Source organism: Aethalodelphis obliquidens, unplaced genomic scaffold, assembly GCF_003676395.1.
Source record: "Aethalodelphis obliquidens isolate GAN/ISIS:26980383/991018 unplaced genomic scaffold, ASM367639v1 scaffold14, whole genome shotgun sequence".
Taxonomy (NCBI): Eukaryota; Metazoa; Chordata; class Mammalia; order Artiodactyla; family Delphinidae; genus Aethalodelphis; species Aethalodelphis obliquidens.
In genome coordinates this window covers 19,450,267-19,473,207 of record NW_020837958.1, presented here as the reverse complement: position 1 = coordinate 19,473,207, position 22,941 = coordinate 19,450,267, and the positions used below count along the sequence as shown (strand labels likewise).

At 37.9% G+C, this 22,941-nt stretch overlaps 1 protein-coding gene across 6 annotated transcripts in view; it reads left to right on the top strand.

Annotated features, from left to right (window-relative positions):
* The window catches only part of METTL15 (methyltransferase 15, mitochondrial 12S rRNA N4-cytidine), a 247,913-nt gene that overhangs the window by 135,259 nt on the left and 89,713 nt on the right, over positions 1-22,941 (top strand). For 5 of the 6 annotated variants that reach the window (XM_027115136.1, XM_027115134.1, XM_027115135.1 and 2 more), the window contains 2 exons: positions 9,726-9,917; positions 22,600-22,778. In XM_027115136.1, the coding sequence (XP_026970937.1) occupies positions 9,726-9,917; positions 22,600-22,778 (371 nt within the window). The remainder of the gene's footprint in view (positions 1-9,725; positions 9,918-22,599; positions 22,779-22,941) is intronic. The other variant, XM_027115137.1, reaches the window with a different exon arrangement.

The window sequence follows — 22,941 nt, the reverse complement described above, 5'->3', positions numbered from 1 at the left end:
TTCTTTGTAGATTTTTTGATGATGGCCATTCTGACCAGTGTGAGGTGTACCTCATTGTGGTTTTGATTTGCAATTCTCTTAATTAGTGATGTTGAACATGTTGAATTTCATGTGCCTGTTAGCCATCTGTATGTCTTCTTTGGAAATATGTCTGTTTAGATCTCCTGCCCATTTTTTGATTGGATTCTTTGTGTGATATTGAGTTTTATAAGCTATTTGTATATTTTGGATATTAACCTCTTGTTGGTCACATCATTTGCAAATCATTTTTTATCCTATTCCATAGATTGTTGCTGTTACCATTTAACAAGAATGCATAGATCATTGATTTTCAGCATTCTTTTATGTACATTTTTCTCAATAATGATTTTAGAAGTATTCCACAAGTTTTGATGTGTTGCATTTTCATTAGGTGGTAAGTTATGCTGTACTCTTTAAGTATTGTTTAGTTTAAAATATTTATTAATTTTCTTTATTTTCTGGATTATTTAGAAGCTATTACTTAATTTCCAAACATTTGTGGACTTTCTAATAGGACTTTTCCTATTATTGATTTCTACTTAAATTCCACTGTGCTTAGAAGATATACTCTGTATGATATCAGCCCTTTGAAATTTGATGAAACTAGTCTGATAGCCCCAGCAGATAGTCTGTGTTTTACAAATTCAGTGTGTCTTTAAAAATATATACATTCATGTAGTTTTGGAGTATGGAGTTTTTTGTGTCAGTTAAATCAAACTTGATAATTGTGTGTTTCAAATTTCCTATATGTTATTCTGCTTAGTCAATATTTACTAAGAGTGATATTTTAAAATCTACCTTTATGGTTATATATTTATCCATCTGCTTTTAGTTCTGTCAATTTTTGCTTCATATTTTGAAGCTTTATTATTAGGGATATAAAGATTTGTAATTTGCATGCCATTTGGTAGATTTGACCCATTTTTCATGATAAAAATACGTCTTTTTATTTCTAGTACTGTTTCAATCTGCTGTATCTGATACCACCTTTCTTTTGTGTAGTGTTTGCATTAACATTTTTTCCATCTTCTTATTTTTGAGTTCTCTGTGTCCTAATAATTTGTCTTTTATAAGCAACATATCATTGGATTTTGAAAATCTTTTTAAAATTAGAGTATTCAGTCAGAATATTTAATATAATTACTGGTGGGGCTTCCCTGGTGGTGCAGTTGTTGAGAGTCCGCCTGCCGATGCAGGGGACACGGGTTCATGCCCCGGTCCGGGAAGATCCCACATGCCACGGAGCGGCTGGGCCCGTGAGCCATGGCCGCTGAGCCTGCGCGTCCGGAACCTGTGCTCCGCAACGGGAGAGGCCACAACAGTGAGAGGCCTGGGTACCACAAAAAACAAAAACAAAAAAAGTAAAAATAAAAAAATATATAATTACTGGTGTATTTGGGTTTGGATCTATCTACTATCTTCCTGTTAGTTTTTTATGTATCAACCTGTTCTTTGTTCCTTTTTTTCTTCTTTATTGCCACCTTTTTTGTTATTATCATTCTATCTTCTCTCTCTGTTTGCTCATATGTTATACTTTATTTTACTATACTTTTTAAGATTACCCTGGAGAACACAACATGTGTAATTGTCTTATGAAAGTCTAATATAAATTAGTACTTTAACCTCTTACTGGACAATGGAATTTCAAAGACTTTATAACATAGCCTCCGAAACTGTTATTCTAGAAGAGAGGAATATTACGCCATTGAATACATTTTGAAAGGCTAACTGAAAGATAGAAATATAATTACATTTCATCATTTCTAAAATGTGCTTTATTCAAGTCAATATATGAGTTGTGAATAAATGACTAAATCAATTTTTAGAAAGTATTTCCTGAAGGGAAAGACAATGGTCAGTAAAGATAATGCTATCAAAGATTTTGAGCAGATTATGCAGAACAAAAATGTCTTTTCGTTCCATCTCTACAGTGTATGAAAATATTCTTTGAGCAAGTGTATCTTTTAATAGTGTTTAAAAAGTGATCACAATTAATATGAAAATCAGCATCTTGGACCTTCATGTAGTATGGTAAACATTAACATATCAAAAAGTGAACAGTTCTCAAACTATAACAAGAGGTTGGTGAAATGGAAGGAGAAATACAGCCCAGTAGCAGCACATAAAAGAGATTGGAGAAGAATTCTTTATAGTCAGTATGGCCCTGCATTTGATGTGCCTGGAGCAAATCCTTGCTACTGCTCCCAACTTTCAGTTGGCAGCACAGTGACCAAATCATAAGAAGAATCTCGTAAGGGAAGAAAAGCAGGTTGGAACAGAGGGAGAGGTAACATTTATTGAGGGCCTTCCTTTGCCTAGGCATCTTAGTAGCTGTCCTCATGTACATTGATTAACATACTCTTCACCAAAGCTTTGTGAGTTTGGAATTGCTCTGTTGCCCACGTGGTACAAATAAAGAATCTGAGTTGTAAGGGGATAAATAATTAAAAAGTTAATAATCTGATTCACTCTGATTCCAGAACTTACTGAGATACTTCTACCATACCAGGCTGCCTCAAAGGGGAAAAACTTAAATACCATGAGACACAGGGAACTGAAACTGAGGGATATTAAATAACTTGTCCAATACCATAGGGTTAATAAGTATCAGAACCAATTTTTAAACATAAGCCTTATGATGCAGTTTCCCCTTTCTGCTCTACCACTGCTGTTTAAAGAAGAAATAAACCATCTCCTCCGTGATTTATATATGTTTGTGTATATACCTTTCTATATTGTGTGCTGTTGTTCATTTTTATATTCCTGTATTCCAGTACCTGGTAGATAATCCTTATTCAGCAAATATTTGTTGAGTGCCGAATCTGCAGACCTATAGCTATGAAGAGATGGCAAACATTGAAAACAATTAAAGCATTTTAATAAAGATATCAGAAAAACTAGGCAGATTTATGGATCATGACAAGGTTATAATGATGAAGAGTTAGAGGTCTGAAATGGCACTAAATAATTAGAAACCTAGGTATTACAGTGTAGTGGTTAAGAACATGACTCTGGAGCCAGAAAGGACTGAGTTTGCATTCTAATTCCAGCACTTACTAGCTATATGGCTTGAGTAAGTGACTTCATTCTTTGTACTTGTTTCTTCATCTGCAAAATGTGGGTTATAATGTCACCTAGCTCATAGGGTTATCATAAGGGTGAAATGATTTAATAAGTATAAAGCACTTAGCACAGGGTCTAGTACATAGGAAGCATTCTATAAATGTTTGCTCTTACCATTGCTCAAATATGAGCTATGCTTTCATCCACTGCTTTGGCTCCCTCTGAATTCCTTGCTTGGGGGGGGGTGCCTAATGAAGTGATAAAAACAGCCAAGGCCCCTGCTCTGTGCCTACAGACCAATAAAATTTAATGACTAGAAAACAGGTAGCACGCTGGGATTTCATGGATTAATGCTGATACTAACGTGAGAAAGGCTTGGATCCACTGTAATCAGACCTTCACCCCCGCAAAAACAATTTGGATTTTGCTCTTCATATCTTCTTAGGGAATGTTATCACCTAGGTATGCCCTCAAATGCACACACAAAATGAATGATTAAAGTAAATGACAAAGTGAACCCTGAAACGAACTTTAAGTATCTGAATACATTCCTGGCATCTTCTTAAGAAATGTTAGTTTTCTTCTCTTCTTTACATTGTTCTGCTTGTCACTCTGGTCCATATGATCAGAGTTCTCTGCATATCCATCTGCTAGCTCAGTGTACCCTCAGATTTCACCACAGGGTTCCTGATAATGGACTGAAGATGGCCTAGTCTGTAGCTTAGGTGACTTTACATGAGGTTGCCTTCGTGGCTGATACTGACTTGATGCCTCAGTTTTAATGACTGAGCCAGTTCTAATAAATTATATCTCTAACTTATTCTTTCATGCCTGAATCTGCTTCCATCTCCCTGTCTAAGACCTCAATTCCTTCACAGCTAAATGACTTATTCTTTTTAGAAAGAATCTAGATCTACTTTTATAATTTGTTGAGTAATCTATCCTTAACTATCATTAGACTGTATGCAGTTAGAGGAATGATGAAGTTCCATGTTTAATCCTAAATCACGTAGTAGCTACTCTTACATCACTAGCCTCAGTATGTACTAGGATCCTTTATAATAAAACAAACCCAAAACTTGTACTCCAAGTGCAGATGACTTGCCAGAGTAAAGATTAACAATACTTATCATGGACAAAGCCTCAAAAACTGGCTTCCAGGAACTAGGGTATTACTGGCACTCTATTGCTAAGTGCCTTATTTCTCTTGGCGTTGGGTTGTAGAATCTTCTCATGTAACATGTGCTTTGAGTCACAAGCAACATTTTACTTACATCCTGGGGATCCTAGGGTAACGACAAATGATGATGACAATGATAAATTCTGTATTCTTAGTTATGGCTAAATGTCCTGGTTTGGCTCTGTTTTTGTGACCATCATGATCCTCTCTGGCGATTTCACACTTTTCTGTTACTTGCTTTATAACACTTGTAAAATACATATGCGAAAATACTAAGAACTTAAAATTTGAATAAAAGAGGAAGAAAGGAAGGAAGTAGGGAGGGAGGGAAGGAAGAGAGAGGACCTGAGGAAGGGAGAGAGGAAGGAAAGAAAAAAGAGAAGAAGAAAGAAAAAAAAGAAGAAGAAAGAAAAAAGTGGGCGTGGAATCTTCCTACCCAGGAAAATTAGCCCCAGTATAATTGCATATGTGAAATAATGCCCCAGGGTCTGAAGTTAAGGCTAAGTTTTCAACAGTTTGTTGGTATACTTGTAGATGTTTTTTTTTTTTACTATGAGAATATTCTAATTCTAGAAACTGATATAATAATCTAATTCTATAACTGATATAGCATCAGAAGACTCTGCCTTAAACACATGATTTACTTTGTGGTGTTGTCTCATGGTTACTTTATTTTCCCCGTATGATATTCTCATACTTGTAAATGATTATGGTGAGGATTATATTTTTGTTACTTACTCTTTGTCATGCCTAAAACTATCTGAATATTAGTGTTAAACAGGTATGTTTGAGGGTGTCCAAGAATGCAAACATCTCCTATAAGATATTATTTTTATTTTACAATTATATTATTAGCTTTAAGCAGTATATAGCTCTAATGCTAAGGAATTAAGACTGGGCAATAGTGATTTGTTTGAGGCTTTTGCTGCAGTGTAAAGAAGATTTCTATGGTTCAAGATAATACCTGGATCCTAAAGGGTTGTAGAAAATATGTAGGTTAGAGATTGTACTAGATCTACAATAATTAACAAAACAAAACTGCACAAGCACAGTGTGGAGGAAACAGGCTTTAGCAGTGGTGTACAATGGTATTAGATAGTATAAGTCAACAGTGTGAAACAAATTCTAAAACTTTTGATCTTGAGCTGTATTAATATAATAACTAGAACAAAAGAGGAAAGAATTTACTTTATTCTGTGCTGATCATTATGGAGTTCAGATCTAGGGACATAGGCAAACTGGGACACATTGAGAAAAGAGCATCTTGCATGGTGAAAGACTTTTTGCATAGAGAATAGCAGAAGAAACAAGAGTTGTATGATTTAGAGAAATGAACACCTGAGAAGCATGATAGCTATAATAGTTATGTTTTCCATTGCAAGTAAAAAAAAAACAACTCAAACTGGTTTTAAATAACAAAGGTAATTTATGAGCTCATATAACTCAAAAGTTCAGAGACAAGTTGGATTTTAGGTGAGGTTCAATCTAATGGCATGGTTAATCTTCCTCTATGCTTTGTAGAGTTTTGGCCAAATTGGCTGCTACCCTCTCCCTTCTTTGGGCCAAGATATCTGCTGGCAATGATCAGAGCTATGTGCTTTTTCATATCAAGTGAGAGTCTGAAAAACATTTTTCTTCCCATGGCTCAATGGAAGAAAAGAATTTTCTTTCCCCAAGTCCCTAGGAAATATCTCTTGTATCTTATTGGCCAGAGGTGTGACACATGCCAATCTTAGAACAAATTATAGGGGCCGTGGTGGCTTAGCTTAGCTAATCAGAAATCTACCTCTTGAGCAGAGATATTATATCCTTTAGGATAGAATTCTCAGGAGAAACAGAACCAGTAGGAGATATACATACATATACACACATACGCATCATATATATATATATATATAGAGAGAGAGAGAGAGAGAGAGAGAGATTTATCGCAAGGAATTGGCTCACATTGTGGGGACTGGCAAGTCTGAAATGGTAGGGCAGGCCAGCAGACTGGAAACTATGATAGGAGATGATACTATAGTCTTGAGATTGAATTTCATTTTCCTCTGGGGAACCTCATTTTTTGCTCTTAAGGCCTTTCATCTGATCAGATGACACACACCCACATTATGGAAGGTAATATCCTTTACTTACAGGGAACTGACTGTAATGGTAACCACATCTAAAAAAACCTTCACAGCAATACCTAGATCATTGTTTGATTAAATAACTGGGTACTTTTGCCAAGCCAAGGTGACATAAACAATCATGGATATGATCATTCTCTCCCAAGATACAAGGCTGAAATTTTGACGTCCTGTTGGAAAAAAGAGACTGGCAACTAAGAGGTAGCCAACAAGTATCGCTTACAATAACTAACAATAGATATGTAACAGGCTGCCATGGGTTTTTAATTGTTTTCCATGGACTGATACCTGGAACAAAAGTTATAGAAATAGTGAGGAAACAGCCAGCAACTTCACTAAAAAACAACTGACTAAAAAAAAATTTAAAAAACCAATAGTGAGTTTTTATTTACTGGGAATGTTCAAACACGGGCTAAATGACTGTGAGGTAAGGCCTAAAATTTAAGCCCAGTATTATGTGTTCTTGACATTTAGGGAAAGCTGGAAGAATCTTAAATGGCCTAACCACAACTTTTCTTCCCCACTGTGCTTCCACAGAGAAGGTTCCTAGCCAAACAACACTCCTTATCAAAAGGATCAGGCATAATACCTGCTTATCCCTGAGTAGCAGGTTTCAGTTCCCTGCCAGCCCGTGGAATTATTCAAACAAGCCAACACATCCTTTCTTGGGCATGCGGCACCCTACCCTACTGATACCATAAAATCTGCTTCTCACAGCCTGTCGGTCCACTCTGTTCCCGAGTGCAGCACCCATGTAGCCATGCATGGCATTCGGTGTCCTCCTCCCCTGGGCTGTGAGTGGATGTGATTAATAAACTCCTGTCAATCTCATCTGACCAGTGTCGTGTGCTGTGTGTTCACTTGACCATTTCCATAATTTTAGAATGGGAATCCCTTCCTCACCAATGGGGTGAATGAGATATGATTAAAACAATGAGTCTCCTCCCCACCCTGCCCCCCAGCAGTGATGGTGGAAAGGGAAAAGATTCAAACATCAATTAAATAATTGAAACAAATGATTTGTGAGTTGCCTTCAAATCCCAAGATTCTACTATTTCTGTTTTCAATGCTAGTATTAATATTCATTTTATATTTTCCAAATACAGACATAGCAATTTGTCTCTCTACTATTAGCACTCATGAGATTGTTTTGCAAGCAGTTTATTTATATACCTTTCTCTCAGCTCAAAGCTCAGAAAGCCATGATTTATTAATCTGTTTATACCTTAGAATAGCATAATGCCTGACACATAGCAGATATTTAGTGAATATTTGGTGAGTGAATCTGAAAATCACTTTCACCACTGGAATTTGAGAAAAAATTACCAATGAGCTGTGAAATTCTCCTTAAACAACATAACACATAAGTAAATATCATAGATATGAATTCCCCAACACTGTTGAAATCCACCCTCACTCCATACACCTGTAGATGGAGGGAATGAGGTCTTAGAGTGTTGCCCAATTTTTCTCTTCTCATTCCCCTTCCAAAATGCATGCCAGTTGCCCTAGGGCTTCTGAAGAACCCTGAAGGCAGCATCTCACTTTGTGTAGGAAGGAGAATTAATATAGCTGTAAGGTGATCCCAACTCCTTGCCTGTGTTAATTCTGAATGCTCCATTCACTTCGGAATCCCTGCTGAGAGCTAAAACATTGCTTCTGTAAGAAGACGTTTATTTTAGGCATAGTTTCATTCTTCAAGTGTGCAGCTGCAGAGCACCCCTATCCTGAATTATGTGAAGAATATGGAGAAAGCTAAAATGGTTGGCTTGAAGATGTTTTGACATATAATAAGTAATAAAACAGAAAGAAAAAAGATATTTAAATTGGTTTACTAGTTAAAAGTTAAATTTTTTTCCAGTTTTATTGAGATAATAATTGACATATAACACTGTACAAGTTTGTGTCCAGCATAATGATTTGACTTACATATATTATGAAATGATTACAACAATGTTTAGTTAACAGCCATCATCTCATATAAACACAAAAGAGAAAGGGATTATTTTCCTTGTGATGAGAGCTCTTAGGATTTATTCTCTTAACAACTTTCATAAATACCACACAGTAGTGTTAACTATAGTCATCGTGTTGTACATTACACCCCTAGTACTTATTTGTCTTATTTGTCTGGAAGTTTGTACCTTTTGACCACCTTCATTCAATTCCCCTTACCTCATCCCCCACCTCCGGTAACCACAAATCTCATCTCTTTTTTTACAAGCATGGTTTTCTCTCTCTCTCTCTCTCTCTCTCTCTTGCTCTCTCTCTTGCTCTCTCTCTCTCTCCCTCCCCCTCTCTCTCTCTCTCTCTTTCAATCTCAAGATTTCACATATAAATGAGATCATACAGTATTTGTCTTTCTCTGTCTGACTTAGCATAATGCTCTCAGGGTCCATCCATGTTGTCACAAATGGCAAGATTTTCTTCTTTTTTATGGCTGAATAATATATATATATACACATCTTAAGTTCTTTATCCATTCATCCATTGACAGACACTTAGGTTGTTTTCATGTCTTGACTGTTGTAAATAATGCTGTTATGAACATGAGTGTGCTGATATTGCTTCAACATAGTGTTTTTATTTCTTTTGGATATATTCCCAGAAGAGGAATTGCTAGATGATATGGTAGTTCTATTTTTAATTTTTTGAAGAACCGCTATACTGTTTTCCATAGTGGCTATACCAGTTTACACTCCCATCAACAGTGCACAGGTGTTTATTCTTTTGATAGAATGGCATATGTTTCTTTTCCCAGCCCAGAGATATATGAATTTTTTTTTCAGAAAAAAATAAATAAAAGGACGGGTCTGACCAGGAAATTTTTCTAATTCATAAACTTATATACCTTCACAAAGTATAAAATAAATTGTGTTTATTAGCAAGAATAAAATTATGTCAAACCGGGCTTCCCTGGTGGTGCAGTGGTTGAGAGTCCGCCTGCCGATGCAGGGCACGTGGGTTCGTGCCCCGGTCCGGGAAGATCCCACATGCCACAGAGCGGCTGGGCCCGTGAGCCATAGCCGCTGAGCCTGCGTGTCCAGAGCCTGTGCTCCGCAACGGGAGAGGCCACAACAGTGAGAGGCCTGCGTACCGCAAAAAAAAAAAAAAAAAATTATGTCAAACCACCTCTGGTGTTGAAACCAAAGATATAGAGTTTCCATATCTGTATGTCCTTATATAGTACAAAGCATGTGGTTGGCACTTAGTAAACATATATTGGTTAAATAAGCTAATAATAGAATGTGCTCCCTTTCATTGATCCTAGACCTTAAGAAAGACTTTAATATGACATAAGTGTTTTTTCCATCTCCTGGGTTTATCCCCAGTAAACAGATCCGAGCCATCCTGGGCCAGTTCAGCCAGGCAGAAGCCTTACTAATGAAAGCTGGAGTGCAACCAGGGACTTTAGATGGAGTTCTTTTGGATCTTGGGTGTTCCTCCATGCAACTTGATGCCCCTGAAAGAGGTTTTTCCCTTCGGAAGGATGGCCCCTTGGACATGAGAATGGATGGTGGCAGGTGAGTATTGATAAAGCATTTCTCCTCATAACAAGAAATCAATTTCTCAAAAACACTCTGAATTTAATTTCTTTTTAAGACTGTAGAATTCCCATCACACGCCCACACCTAACACTATCCATACATAATAAATCAGTTTTGTTTGCTACTCATTATAGACTTTAGTCTTTCTCTAGATTTGGGATTCTAAAAGAAAAATCATTGCAGTCTTTACACAGAGTAGTGAAGAGGATAACTTTAATACTGATTTTCTTTTTTACAGATACAGTGTGATCTTTTAGACTACTAACAATATTAATATGATACTGAAGCAATGGTTTCATTTTGGTGCAGGCCCAACTATGCCTTTTGTGAAAAGTAAAAGGAACTATATTTAATGCATATTCTTTTGAATACTGCATAAAAGGCAAGATCCTAGAGGTCAGCAATTGTGTGTTGTGTCCTGTTTCTTGTACAGTCACTTGGATTCAGCCTTCTCCAGAGAAACTAAAATTTATGGTACTAAATCAGACACAGTACTATGTGTAAGACAGCTTTACACCTCCTCTTCATTCCTTACCACCTTGGAAATACATTCTCCATCATTTAAATAGGTAACATATATTAAATAACACAAAGAGGGTCACATTCTAGGAAAGTATAGGATAATTTCTTTTGAATATAAATTAATTTTAAAAGCTTAGATTAGCACTTGTCTCTATGCACAACACTGGCCCAGGAACTGAATAGCCTGTACCTACAAAACAAAGCTTAAGCATGTTTTTCTCATTTTATGCACCCCCTCCACCAAATTATTTATCATGGCCCCTACATTTGGGAAGCTTACTTTCTAAAAGAACATTAGTCTTCTATCTAAATTTGTAAGCTATTCTGTTACTAATCTGCAATTCTAGACCTGCACAAACATTTCTACTGAAACAAATGTATTTTCCAACATTTCTTCCAATCTGTCAGAAGGATCTTTATATGAGAAATTTAATGTCCAATTTAAGTCAACAATTTAATGTTGAGTTGACTTTGACTTTTTTTCCCACAAACTTCTTTGTCTCATGGTAATTATTCACATATAGACTTTCCCCATGTTTTGATATGACCTGTTAACTTAGAGTGTGACTCATCTTGTTGGAACCTTTTTGTTCTAAGTCTTATACCTTCATGTGCACAAATTGGCATTCATGGAGTGAAGAATGTCATAAAAGAAAACAAAAATCTTTTAAAGCCCAATGACTAATCGTAGAGGTCAAATATCTTCTCATGTTTGGAGATTGAGGTTGTTGTGCAGAGGTAATAAAATGTAAAGCAAATTTCTGCTGTTCCTATGTCTTACTAAGGATGCCTTCTGAAATACAGTGAACAAAGCTTCTAGTTAATAGTAATAAATCTCCATATTGTTAATGTAGAGACATCATCAAACTGTAGTTTATAAATGAGGGTTCCTGAGGTTCTCCCCTAAGAACATGAAAATAAGCCCTTGAGAATTAAACTCTAAGTCAATATGTAATGGATAATAATAGTATTGAGCAAATGTATCTTGAAAAGCTGGATGGCTTCCAGGTAGATAGCATAGGCTGTAAACTAATCAGAGATGTTAACATATCTGAAGAAAGTTCATGGCATTCAGAAAGGAGGAGTTGGTCCACATGAATTCATAGACAAGGGAAAGTTGGAGATGCAAATATGTTTAATGCTAATCTAAGTGGTATTATGGGAAGAGGGAGTCCAAGCCAATAAATTTGGCCAGTCAGATCCTGGAAGCTGATATTTCCCTGTGATGAAGATGGATGCAAGAGGCTTTCTTAACATGTTGCCATTTAACACTGGAATCTTACAGAATAGTTAATTCTGTACTACCCCAAGTTCAACAATAGCTTTCAGATCATAATAAGTTTTCATATAGCAGAAAGAAGTTCCCAGCTTCAAGGACTTGCAGGTCTAGCTCTTTTGTCAATTGTATTCTTCACTAGAAGGTAATAATGAATTGTCATAAATTATGGTAATATTTATGCAATAAATTATGTTAATATTTTCTTTCTCTCCTGAGTTTAGTCATTTGTAAGTTGGTGATCTCTGGAGGACTGACAAGATCTCTTAACTTTTAATTTGAAGGGGCAGATTTTGTATGTTGGCTTCTTCACTATTTGAATGCATATTCTGAAGCCTCCTAACAGCCTATCAGTTTTCCAGAGTATTGCCCCTTTTGCCTTGTAGCCCTATGGAAACTTGGGTTGGCCAAAAAAGTTTGTTCATTTTCTTCCGTAAGATGGCTCTAGTAGCCCTTAGTTGTCTTTCACTTCATTTGAAACAATTTTGTTAGATTGTATTGTGACAGCTGTCAAATTACCATGCATTAAAAAAAAACTTATCAAAATTGGTGAATTTTTGTGTAGCCATCTAATATTGAAGATGGAAGGAAAAAACCAACATTTTCAGCATATTATGCTTTATTATTTCAAGAAAGGTAAAAGCACAACTGAAATGCAAAAAAAAGATTAGTGCAGTGTATGGTGCTGTGACTGATCAAACGTGTCGAAAGTGGTTTGTGAAGTTATGTGCTGGAGATTGCTCGTTGGACAATGCTCCATGGTCAGGTAGACCAGTTGAAGATGATAGCGATCAAACTGAGACAGTAGTTGTGAACTGTCAATGTTATACCACGCAGGAGATAGCCGACAGACTCAAAATATCCAAATCAAGCGTTGAAAATCATTTGCACCAGCTTGGTTATGTTAATCGCTTTGATGTTTGTGTTCCACATAAGTTAGCGGAAAAAAACCTTCTTGACAGTATTTCTGCATGCGATTCTCTACTGAAACTAACAAAAACTTCCATTCTTAAAACAAATTGTGACAGATGATGAAAAGTGGATACTGTACAATAATGTGGAATGGAAGAGATTGTGGGGCAAGTGAAATGAACCACCACCAACCACACCAAACGCTGGTTTTCATCCAAAGAAGGTGATATATGGTGGGATTGGAAGGGAGGCCTTATTATGAGCTCCTTCCAGAAAACCAAACGATTAATTCCAACAAGTACTGCTCCCAATTAGACCAACTGAAAGCAGCACTTGACAAAAAGTGTCCGGAATTAGTCAACAGAAAATGCATAATCTTCCAGCAGGATAACACAAGACCGCATGTTTCTTTGATGACCAGGCAAAAACTGTTACAGCTTGGCTGGGAAGTTCTGATTCATCTGCCGTATTCACCAGACATTGACCCTTCAGATTTCCATTTATTTCAGTCTTTACAAAATTCTCTTAAGGCAAAAAAATTCAACGCCCTGGAAGACTGTAAAAGGCACCAGGAACAGTTCTTTGCTCAAAAAGATAAAGTTTTGAGAGGACTTCCCTGGTGGCGCAGTGGTTGAGAGTCCACCTGCCGATGCAGGGGACACGGGTTCGTGCCCTGGTTCGGGAGGATCCCACATGCCGCGAAGCGGCTGGGCCCATGAGCCATGGCTGCTGAGCCTGCGAGTCCAGAGCCTGTGCTCCGCAACGGGAGCACAGTGAGAGGCCTGCGTACCGCAAATAAATAAATAAACTCATTTTAAAAGTTTTGGGAAGATGGAATTATGAAGAAAAATGGCAGAAGGTAGTGGAACAAAACGGTGAATACGTTCTTCAATAACATTCTTGGTGAAAATGAAAAATGTGTTTTATTTTTATTTAAAAACCGAAGGAACTTTTTGGCTAACCCAGTACACTACTATTCTATGTGAACATGAGTAAAATAAAATTATGCCTATTATCCACTGAACTGTATTTGAGCAAAATGCTCTTTTAATTTTACTTAAAACTAGAAAGGTATTAAAAAAAAAACTGCTGAGTACATCCATACTAATCTTAGAATTGTCCTGGTAGAACTGTACATATATTCTATGAGTCTGAATTTACCATCACTAACAAGTTTCATTCTGATGCTTTGTGGTTTGAGCAGTTGAATTAACAGCTAGGTAAGATCTAACAGGGATTTTTCAGTTAGACCAAGAATGATGTTTGGCAAATCTAGGAATGGACAAGATCTAAAGGACAGTGACATTCATTGAATTTCTCTGTTCCAGGCATTATACTATCTAGTTTATAATTGTGTGGACCCTTAATTCTCTCAACAATTCTGTGAGGTAAGCATTGTTACTTACAGGTTAGAAATTGAGGCTCCAATAGGTTCAAAAGCTTACACAATATGAGTAGCAAGGCTATGATTCTGATCGAGGTTGATCTAACTCTATAGACCAAATCTTCATCCTTAAAGCTGTTATTGAAGGAGCAAAGCCTGTTGAGATGGAAATAGGCTACCTTATAGGAAGTTCATTGATCTGGGAGTACCATGGCAGCCAAAAAGAAAAAAAAAGAATCACAGGATCTAGAAAACAAGGTTACACACACACACACACACACACACACACACACACACAAGGAGAGAGAGAGAGAGAGAGAGAGAGAGAGAGAGAGAGAGAGAGAGAGATGGAGGTCATGGCGAAATAGGGGACAAGCCAAGGACAACAACAAAATTATTTTCCTGGTGGTACTAGACATGTTAACAAGGTGCAATGTAGTATTTTTAAGGATGGATTCAGGTATTCCTTGGCGACACCACTCTGATTGATGGTCAGGTCTTAAAGCTACCATATCCTTGTTACTTAAAGTCATTACAGTATGGTACCAACAATCAATCCAACATATTAACTACAGGAGAGAGAATTGGACTATTAGCAAGGCTATCTTTCTGATAATTAAGATCTCAGTTAGCTCATCACTTAAAATTCCTTGACGCATTTCCCTAAATTAAGGTAAATTGGAATGGCCTGACAAAGTGAATGCTATTTCCTGTTACTATAATTTATTCTATTTAACCAGAGGTTGGTATTGCTTTGTCTCCTCCACATGAAATTACCATCTAGGCCTGTTTAATATTGTTTGTTAATTACCAGATTTTACCCCATGGTGACTTTTGTCATGGGTGTATAAGCTCATATTGTTAACAACTTGAAATAATACATGTTATTACTATTAAGGTTGTTCAAGTTTTTGTGAGGGAAACTGACCAGCAGTATCTTCCTTTTTAGACTTTCTAAATTTAATTTGTACCCCCATATAAATAGTTGCTTACTTTACAGTATTAGATTTAGTTAAGTTCCTGAGATCTAGGCTCATTTAAATATCAGTCAGTAAGCCTTGTATCTTCTATACTGAAAAAAAAAAAAAAATCAAGCAGTAATTTAAATTTGAACAAACTAAATCCAAAATATTTTCCATTATTTTAGTTTAGGACAAATCTTTTTTTTTTTTCTTTTACATCTTTATTGGAGTATAATTGCTTTGCAATGGTGTGTTAGTTTCTGCTTTATAACAAAGTGAATCAGTTATACATATACATATGTTCCCTTATCTCTTCCCTCTTGCCTCTCCCTCCCTCCCACCTTCCCTATCCCTCCACTCTAGGTGGTCACAAAGCACCCAGCTGATATCCCTGTGCTATGCGGCTGATTCCCACTAGATATCTACCTTACATTTGGTAGTGTATATATGTCCATGCAACTTTCTCGCTTTGTCACAGCTTACCGTTCCCCCTCCCCATATCCTCAAGTCCATTCTCTAGTAGGTCTGTGTCTTTATTCCTGTCTTACCCCTAGGTTCTTCATGACATTTTTTTTTCTTAAATTCCATATATATGTGTTAGCATACGGTATTTGTCTTTCTCTTTCTGACTTACTTCACTCTGTATGACAGACTCTAGGTCCATCCACCTCATTACAAATAGCTCAATTTCGTTTCTTTTTATGGCTGAGTAATATTCCATTGTATATATGTGCCACATCTTCTTTATCCATTCATCTGATGATGGACACTTAAGTTGTTTCCATCTCCAGGCTATTGTAAATAGAGCTGCAATGAACATTTTGGTATATGACTCTTTTTGAATTATGGTTTTCTCAGGGTATATACCCAGTAGTGGGATTGCTGGGTCATATGGTAGTTCTACTTGTAGTTTTTAAAGGAACCTCCATACTGTTCTCCATACTGGCTGTACCAATTGACATTCCCATCAGCAGTGCAAGAGTGTTCCCTTTTCCCCACACCCTCTCCAGCATTTATTGTTTCTAGATTTTTTGATGATGGCCATTCTGACTGGTGTGAGATTATATCTCATTGTAGTTTTGATTTCTCTAATGATTAATGATGTTGAGCATTCTTTCATGTGTTTGTTGGCAGTCTGTATATCTACTTTGGAGAAATGTCTATTTAGGTCTTCTGCCCATTTTTGGATTGGATTGTTTGTTTTTTTGTTATTGAGCTGCATGAGCTGCTTACAAATTTTGGAGATTAATCCTTTGTCAGTTGCTTCATTTGCAAATATTTTCTCCCATTCTGAGGGTAGTCTTTTGGTCTTTTTTATGGTTTCCTTTGCTGTGCAAAAGTTTAAGTTTTATTAGGTCCCATTTGTTTATTTTTGTTTTTATTTCCATTTCTCTAGGAGGTGGGTCAAAAAGGGTCTTGCTGTGATTTATGTCATAGAGTGTTCTGCCTATGTTTTCCACTAAGAGTTTGATAGTTTCTGGCCTTACATTTAGGTCATTAATCCATTTTGAGCTTATTTTTGTGTATGGTATTAGGGAGCGATCTAATCTCATACTTTTACATGTACCTGTCCAGTTTTCCCAGCACCACTTATTGAAGAGGCTGTCCTTTCTGCACTGTACATTCCTGCCTCCTTTATCAAAGATAAGGTGACCATATGTGCATGGGTTTATCTCTGGGCTTTCTATCCTGTTCCATTGATCTATTTTTCTGTTTTTGTGCCTGTACCATACTGTCTTAATTACTGTAGCTTTGCAGTATAGTCTGAAGTCAGGGAGCCTGATTCCTCCAGCTCCGTTTTTCTTTCTCAAGATTGCTTTGGCTATTCGGGGTCTTTTGTGTTTCCATACAAATTGTGAAATTTTTTGTTCTAGTTCTGTGAAAAATGCCAGTGGTAATTTGATAGGGATTGCACTGAATCTGTAGATTGCTTTGGGTAGTAGAGTCATTTTCACAATGTTGATTCTTCCAATCCAAGAACATGGTATCTCTCTCCATCTGTTTGTATCATCTTTAATTTCTTTCATCAGTGTCTTATAATTTTCTGCATCTCCTTATGTAGGTTTATTCCTAGATATTTTATTCTTTTTGTTGCAGTGGTAAATGGGAGTGTTTTCTTGATTTCACTTTCAGATTTTTCATCATTAGTGTATAGGAATGCGAGACATTTCTGTGCATTAATTTTGTATCCTGCTACTTTACCAAATTCATTGATTAGCTCTAGTAGTTTTCTGGTAGCATCTTTAGGATTCTCTATGTATAGTATCATGTCATCTGCAAACAGTGACAGCTTTACTTCTTCTTTTCCGGTTTGGATTCCTTTTATTTCCTTTTCTTCTCTGATTGCTGTGGCTAAAACTTCCAAAACTATGTTGAATAATAGTGGTGAGAGTGGGCAACCTTGTCTTTTTCCTGATCTTAGTGGAAATGCTTTCAGTTTTTCACCATTGAGGACGATGTTGGCTGTGGGTTTGTCATATATGGCCTTTATTATGTTGAGGAAAGTTCCCTCTATGCCTACTTTCTGCAGGGTTTTTATCATAAATGGGTGTTGAATTTTGTCGAAAGCTTTCTCTGCATCTATTGAGATGATCATATGGTTTTTCTCCTTCAATTTGTTAATATGGTGTATCACGTTAATTGATTTGCATATATTGAAGAATCTTTGCATTCCTGGAGTAAACCCCACTTGATCATGGTGTATGATCATTTTAATGTGCTGTTGGATTCTGTTTGCTTGTATTTTGTTGAGGATTTTTGCATCTATGTTCATCAGTGATATTGGCCTGTAGTTTTCTTTCTTTGTGACATCCTTGTCTGGTTTTGATATCAGGGTGATGGTGGCCTTGTAGAATGAGTTTGGTAGTGTCCTCCCTCTGCTATATTTTGGAAGAGTTTGAGAAGGATAGGTGTTAGCTCTTCTCTAAATGTTTGATAGAATTCGCCTGTGAAGCCATCTGGTCCTGGGCTTTTGTTTGTTGGAAGAATTTTAATCATAGTTTCAATTTCAGTGCTTGTGATTGGTCTGTTCATATTATCTATTTCTTCCTGATTCAGTCTTGGCAGGTTGTGCATTTCTAAGAATTTGTCCATTTCTTCCAGGTTGTCCATTTTATTGGCATAGAGTTGCTTGTAGTAATCTCTCATGATCGTTTGTATTTCTGCAGTGTCAGTTGTTACTTCTCCTTTTTCATTTCTAATTCTATTGATTTGAGTCTTCTCCCTTTTTTTCTTGATGAGTCTGGCTAATGGTTTATCAATTTTGTTTATCTTCTCAAAGAACCAGCTTTTAGTTTTATTGATGTTTGCTATCATTTCCTTCATTTCTTTTTCATTTATTTCTGATCTGATTTTTATGATTTCTTTCCTTCTGCTAACTTTGGGGGTTTTTTGTTCTTCTTTCTCTAATGGCTTTAGGTGCAAGGTTGGGTTGTTTATTCGAGATGTTTCCTGTTTCTTAAGGTAGGATTGTATTGCTATAAACTTCCCTCTTAGAACTGCTTTTGCTGCATCCCATAGGTTTTGGATCGTCGTGTCTCCACTTTCATTTGTTTCTAGGTATTTTTTTATTTCCTGTTTGATTTCTTCAGTGATCACTTCATTATTAAGTAGTGTATTGTTTAGCCTCCATGTGTTTGTATTTTTTACAGATCTTTTCCTGTAATTGATATCTAGTCTCATAACGTTGTGCTTGAAAAAGATACTTGACAAAATTTCAATTTTCTTACATTTACCAAGGCTTGATATGTGACCCAGGATATGATCTATCCTGGAGAATGTTCCATGAGCACTTGAGAAAAATGTGTATTCTGTTGTTTTTGGATGGAATGGCCTATAAATATCAATTAAGTTCATCTTGTTTAATGTATCATTTAAAGCTTGTGTTTCCTTATTTATTTTCATTTTGGATGATCTGTCCATTAGTGAAAGTCAGGTGTTAAAGTCCCCTACTATGAATGTGTTACTGTCAATTTCCCCTTTTATGGCTGTTAGCATCTGCCTTATGTATTGAGGTGCTCCTATGTTGGGTGCATAAATATTTACAATTGTTATATCTTCTTCCTGGATCGATCCCTTGATCATTATGCAGTGTCCTTCTTTGTCTCTTCTAATAGTCCTTATTTTAAAGTCTATTTTGTCTGATATGAGAATTGCTACTCCAGCTTTCTTTTGGTTTCCATTTGCATGGAATATCTTTTTCCGTCCCCTTACTTTCAGTCTGTATGTGTCTGTAGGTCTTAAGTGGGTCTCCTGTAGACAGCATATATATGGGTCTTGTTTTTGTATCCATTCAGCCAATCTGTGTCTTTTGGTGGGAGCATTTAGTCCATTTACATTTAAGGTAATTATTGATATGTATGTTCCTATTCCCGTTTTCTTAATTGTTTTCTGTTCATTATTGTAGGTCTTTTCCTTCTCTTGTGTTTCTTGCCTAGAGAAGTTCCTTTAGCATTTGTTGTAAAGCTGGTTTCTTGGTGCTGAACTCTCTCAGCTTTTGCTTGTCTGTAAAGATTTTAATTTCTCTATCAAATCTAAATGAGATCCTTGCTGGGTAGAGTAATCTTGGTTGCAGGTTTTTCTCCTTCATCACTTTAAATATGTCCTGCCAGTCCCTTCTGGCTTGCAGAGTTTCTGCTGAAAGATCAGCTGTTTATCTTATGGGGATTTCCTTGTGTGTTATTTGTTGTTTTTCCCTTGCTGCTTTTAATATGTTTTCTTTGTATTTAATTTTTGACAGTTTGATTAATACGTGTCTTGGCGTATTTCTCCTTGGATTTATCCTGTATGGGACTCTCTGTGCTTCCTGGACTTGATTAACTATTTCCTTTCCCATATTAGGGAAGTTTTCAACTATAATCTCTTCAAATATTTTATCAGTCCCTTTCTTTTTCTCTTCTTCTTCTGGAACCCCTATAATTCTAATGTTGGTGCATTTAATGTTGTCCCAGGGGTCTCTGAGACTGTCCTCAGTTCTTTTCATTCTTTTTCTTTATTCTGCTCTGCAGTAGTTATTTCCACTATTTTATCTTCCAGGTCACTTATACATTCTTCTGCCTCAGTTATTCTGCTATTGATCCCATCTGGAGTATTTTTAATTTCATTTATTGTGTTGTTCATCGTTGGTTGTTTCATCTTTAGTTCTTCTAGGTCCTTGTTAAATGTTTCTTACATTTTGTCTATTCTATTTCCAAGATTTTGGATCATCTTTACTATCATTATTCTAAATTCTTTTTCAGGTAGACTCCCTATTTCCCCTTCATTTGTTAGGTCTGGTGGGTTTTTATCTTGCTCCTTCATCTGCTGTGTGTTTTTCTGTCTTCTCATTTTGCTTATCTTACTGTGTTTGGGGTCTCCATTTTGCAGGCTGCAGGTTTGTAGTTCACGTTGTTTTTGGTGTCTGTCCCCAGTGGCTAAAGTTGCTTCAGTGCGTTGTGTAGGCTTCCTGGTGGAGGGGACTAGTGCCTGTGTTCTGGTGGATGAGGCTGGATCTTGTCTTTCTGGTGGGCAGGTCCACGTCTGGTGGTGTGTTTTGGGGTGTCTGTGGACTTATTATGATTTTAGGCAGCCTCTCTGCTAATGGGTGGGGTTGTGTTCCTTTCTTGCTAGTTGTTGGCATAGGGTGTCCAACACTGTAGCTTGCTGCTCGTTGAGTGAAGCTGGGTGCTGGTGTTGAGATGGAGATCTCTGGGAGATTTTCGCCGTTTGATATTATGTGGAGCTGGGAGGTCTCTTGTGGACCAGTGTCCTGAAGTTGGCTTTCCCACCTCAGAGGCACAGCACTGACTCCTGGCTGCAGCACTAAGAGTGTTTCATCCACACGGCTCCGAATAAAAGGGAGAAAAAGTAGAAAGAAAGGAAGGAAGGAAGGAAGAAAGAAAGGAGAGAGGGAGGGAGGAAGGAGGGAAGGAAGGAAAGAAAGAAAGAAAGAAAGAAGATAAAATAAAGTTATTAAAATAAAAAATAATTATTAAGAAAAAAATTTAAAAAAAACCAGACGGATAGAACCCTAGGACAAATGGTGGAAGCAAAGCTATACAGACAAAATCTCACACAGAAGCATACACATACACACTCACCAGAAGAGGAAAAGGGGAAAAAATAATAAATCTTGCTCTCAAAGTCCACCTCCTCAATTTGGGATGATTCGTTGTCTATTCATGTATTCCACAGATGCAGGGTACATCAAGTTGATTGTGGAGCTTTAATCCGCTGCTTCTGAGGCTGCTGGGAGAGATTTCCCTTTCTCTTCTTTGTTCTCACTGCTCCTGGGGCTCAGCTTCGGATTTGGCCCCGCCTCTGCGTGTAGGTCGCTGGAGGGCATCTGTTCTTCGCTCAGACAGGACGGGGTTAAAGGAGCAGCTTCTTCGGGCACTCTGGCTCACTCAGGCTGCAGAGAAGGAGGGGCATGGAGTGCGGTGCGAGCCTGCGGTGGCAGAGGCGCGCCGTGCGTTCTTCCGTGGAAGTTGTCCCAGGATCCCGGGACCCTGGCAGTGGCGGGCTGCACAGGCTCCCCGGAAGGGGGGTGTGGATAGTGACCTGTGCTCGCACACAGGCTTCTTGGTGGCAGCAGCAGCGGTCTTAGCGTCTCATGCCCGTCTCTGGGGTCCGCGCTGTTAGCTGCAGCTCGCGCCCGTCTCTGGAGGTCCTTTAAGCAGCGCTCTTAATCTCCTCTCCTCGCGCACCAGGAAACCAAGAGGGAAGAAAAAGTCTCTTGCCTCTTTGGCAGATCCAGACTTTTCTCCGGATTCCCTCCCGGCTAGCTGTGGTGCACTAACCCACTGCAGGCTGTGTTCACGCCGCCAACCCGAGTCCTCTCCCTGCGCTCCAACCGAAGCCCGAGCCTCAGCTCCCAGCCCCGCCCGCCCCAGCGTGTGAGCAAACAAGCCTCTCGGGCTGGTGAGTGCCGGTCGGCATCGATCCTCTGTGCGGGAATCTCTCCACTTGCTTTCCGCACCCCTGATTCTGGCTCCCCTCTGCGGCTCCAAAGCTTCCCCCCTCCGCCACCCGCAGTCTCCGCCCGCGAAGGGGCTTCCCAGTGTGTGGAAACCTCTCCTCCTTCACAGCTCCCTCCCACTGGTGTAGGTCCCGTCCCTATTCTTTTGTCTCTGTTTATTGTTTTTTCTTTTGCCCTACCCAGGTACGTGGGGACTTTCTTGCCTTTTGGGAGGTCTGAGGTCTTCTGCCCACGTTCAGTAGGTGTTCTGTAGGAGTTGTTCCACGTGTAGATGTATTTCTGGTGTATCTGTGGGGAGGAAGGTGATCTCCGTGTGTTACTCTTCCGCCATCTTCCTGACCTCTAAGGAGACATCTTCATAAGCCATAATTACTTCTTTCTGAGTTAAAGGCTAGTAAAGCATTTTAACTTCCTGCTGCCCTTGACCTTCATGAATGTCACACACAGTCCCACTTGCCATAATCATGGGTATTTGAAACGGAAAATCTATTTCATTTGTGTAAGATTTCAGTCTGTGACTTTAAAAACCTCATAAGACCTCTTAGACTATGTGTGTGTGCCTGACTTTATGTCTCAGTACTCTGAAGTTTCACCTCTTGTCAATGAAAACTGACGTCAGTGAAGTAATTGGCTCTTCTTCTGCGTAGGTACCCTGACATGCCCACCGCAGCTGATGTTGTGAACGCTTTAGATCAACAGGCACTTGCATCCATCCTGAGAACATACGGGGAGGAGAAGCACGCCAAGAAAATCGCTTCAGCAATCGTTCAGGCACGCAGCATCTACCCCATCACCAGAACCCAGCAGCTTGCCAGCATCGTTGCAGGTACCCTCATTAATTCTGAACAGTGTCTGAGAGAAAAAAAAAAAAAATATATATATATATATATAAGTACACACATACATACACACACACACACACATCTATGTGTGTATATATAGATATAGATATAGATATAGATATAGATATAGATATAGATATAGATATA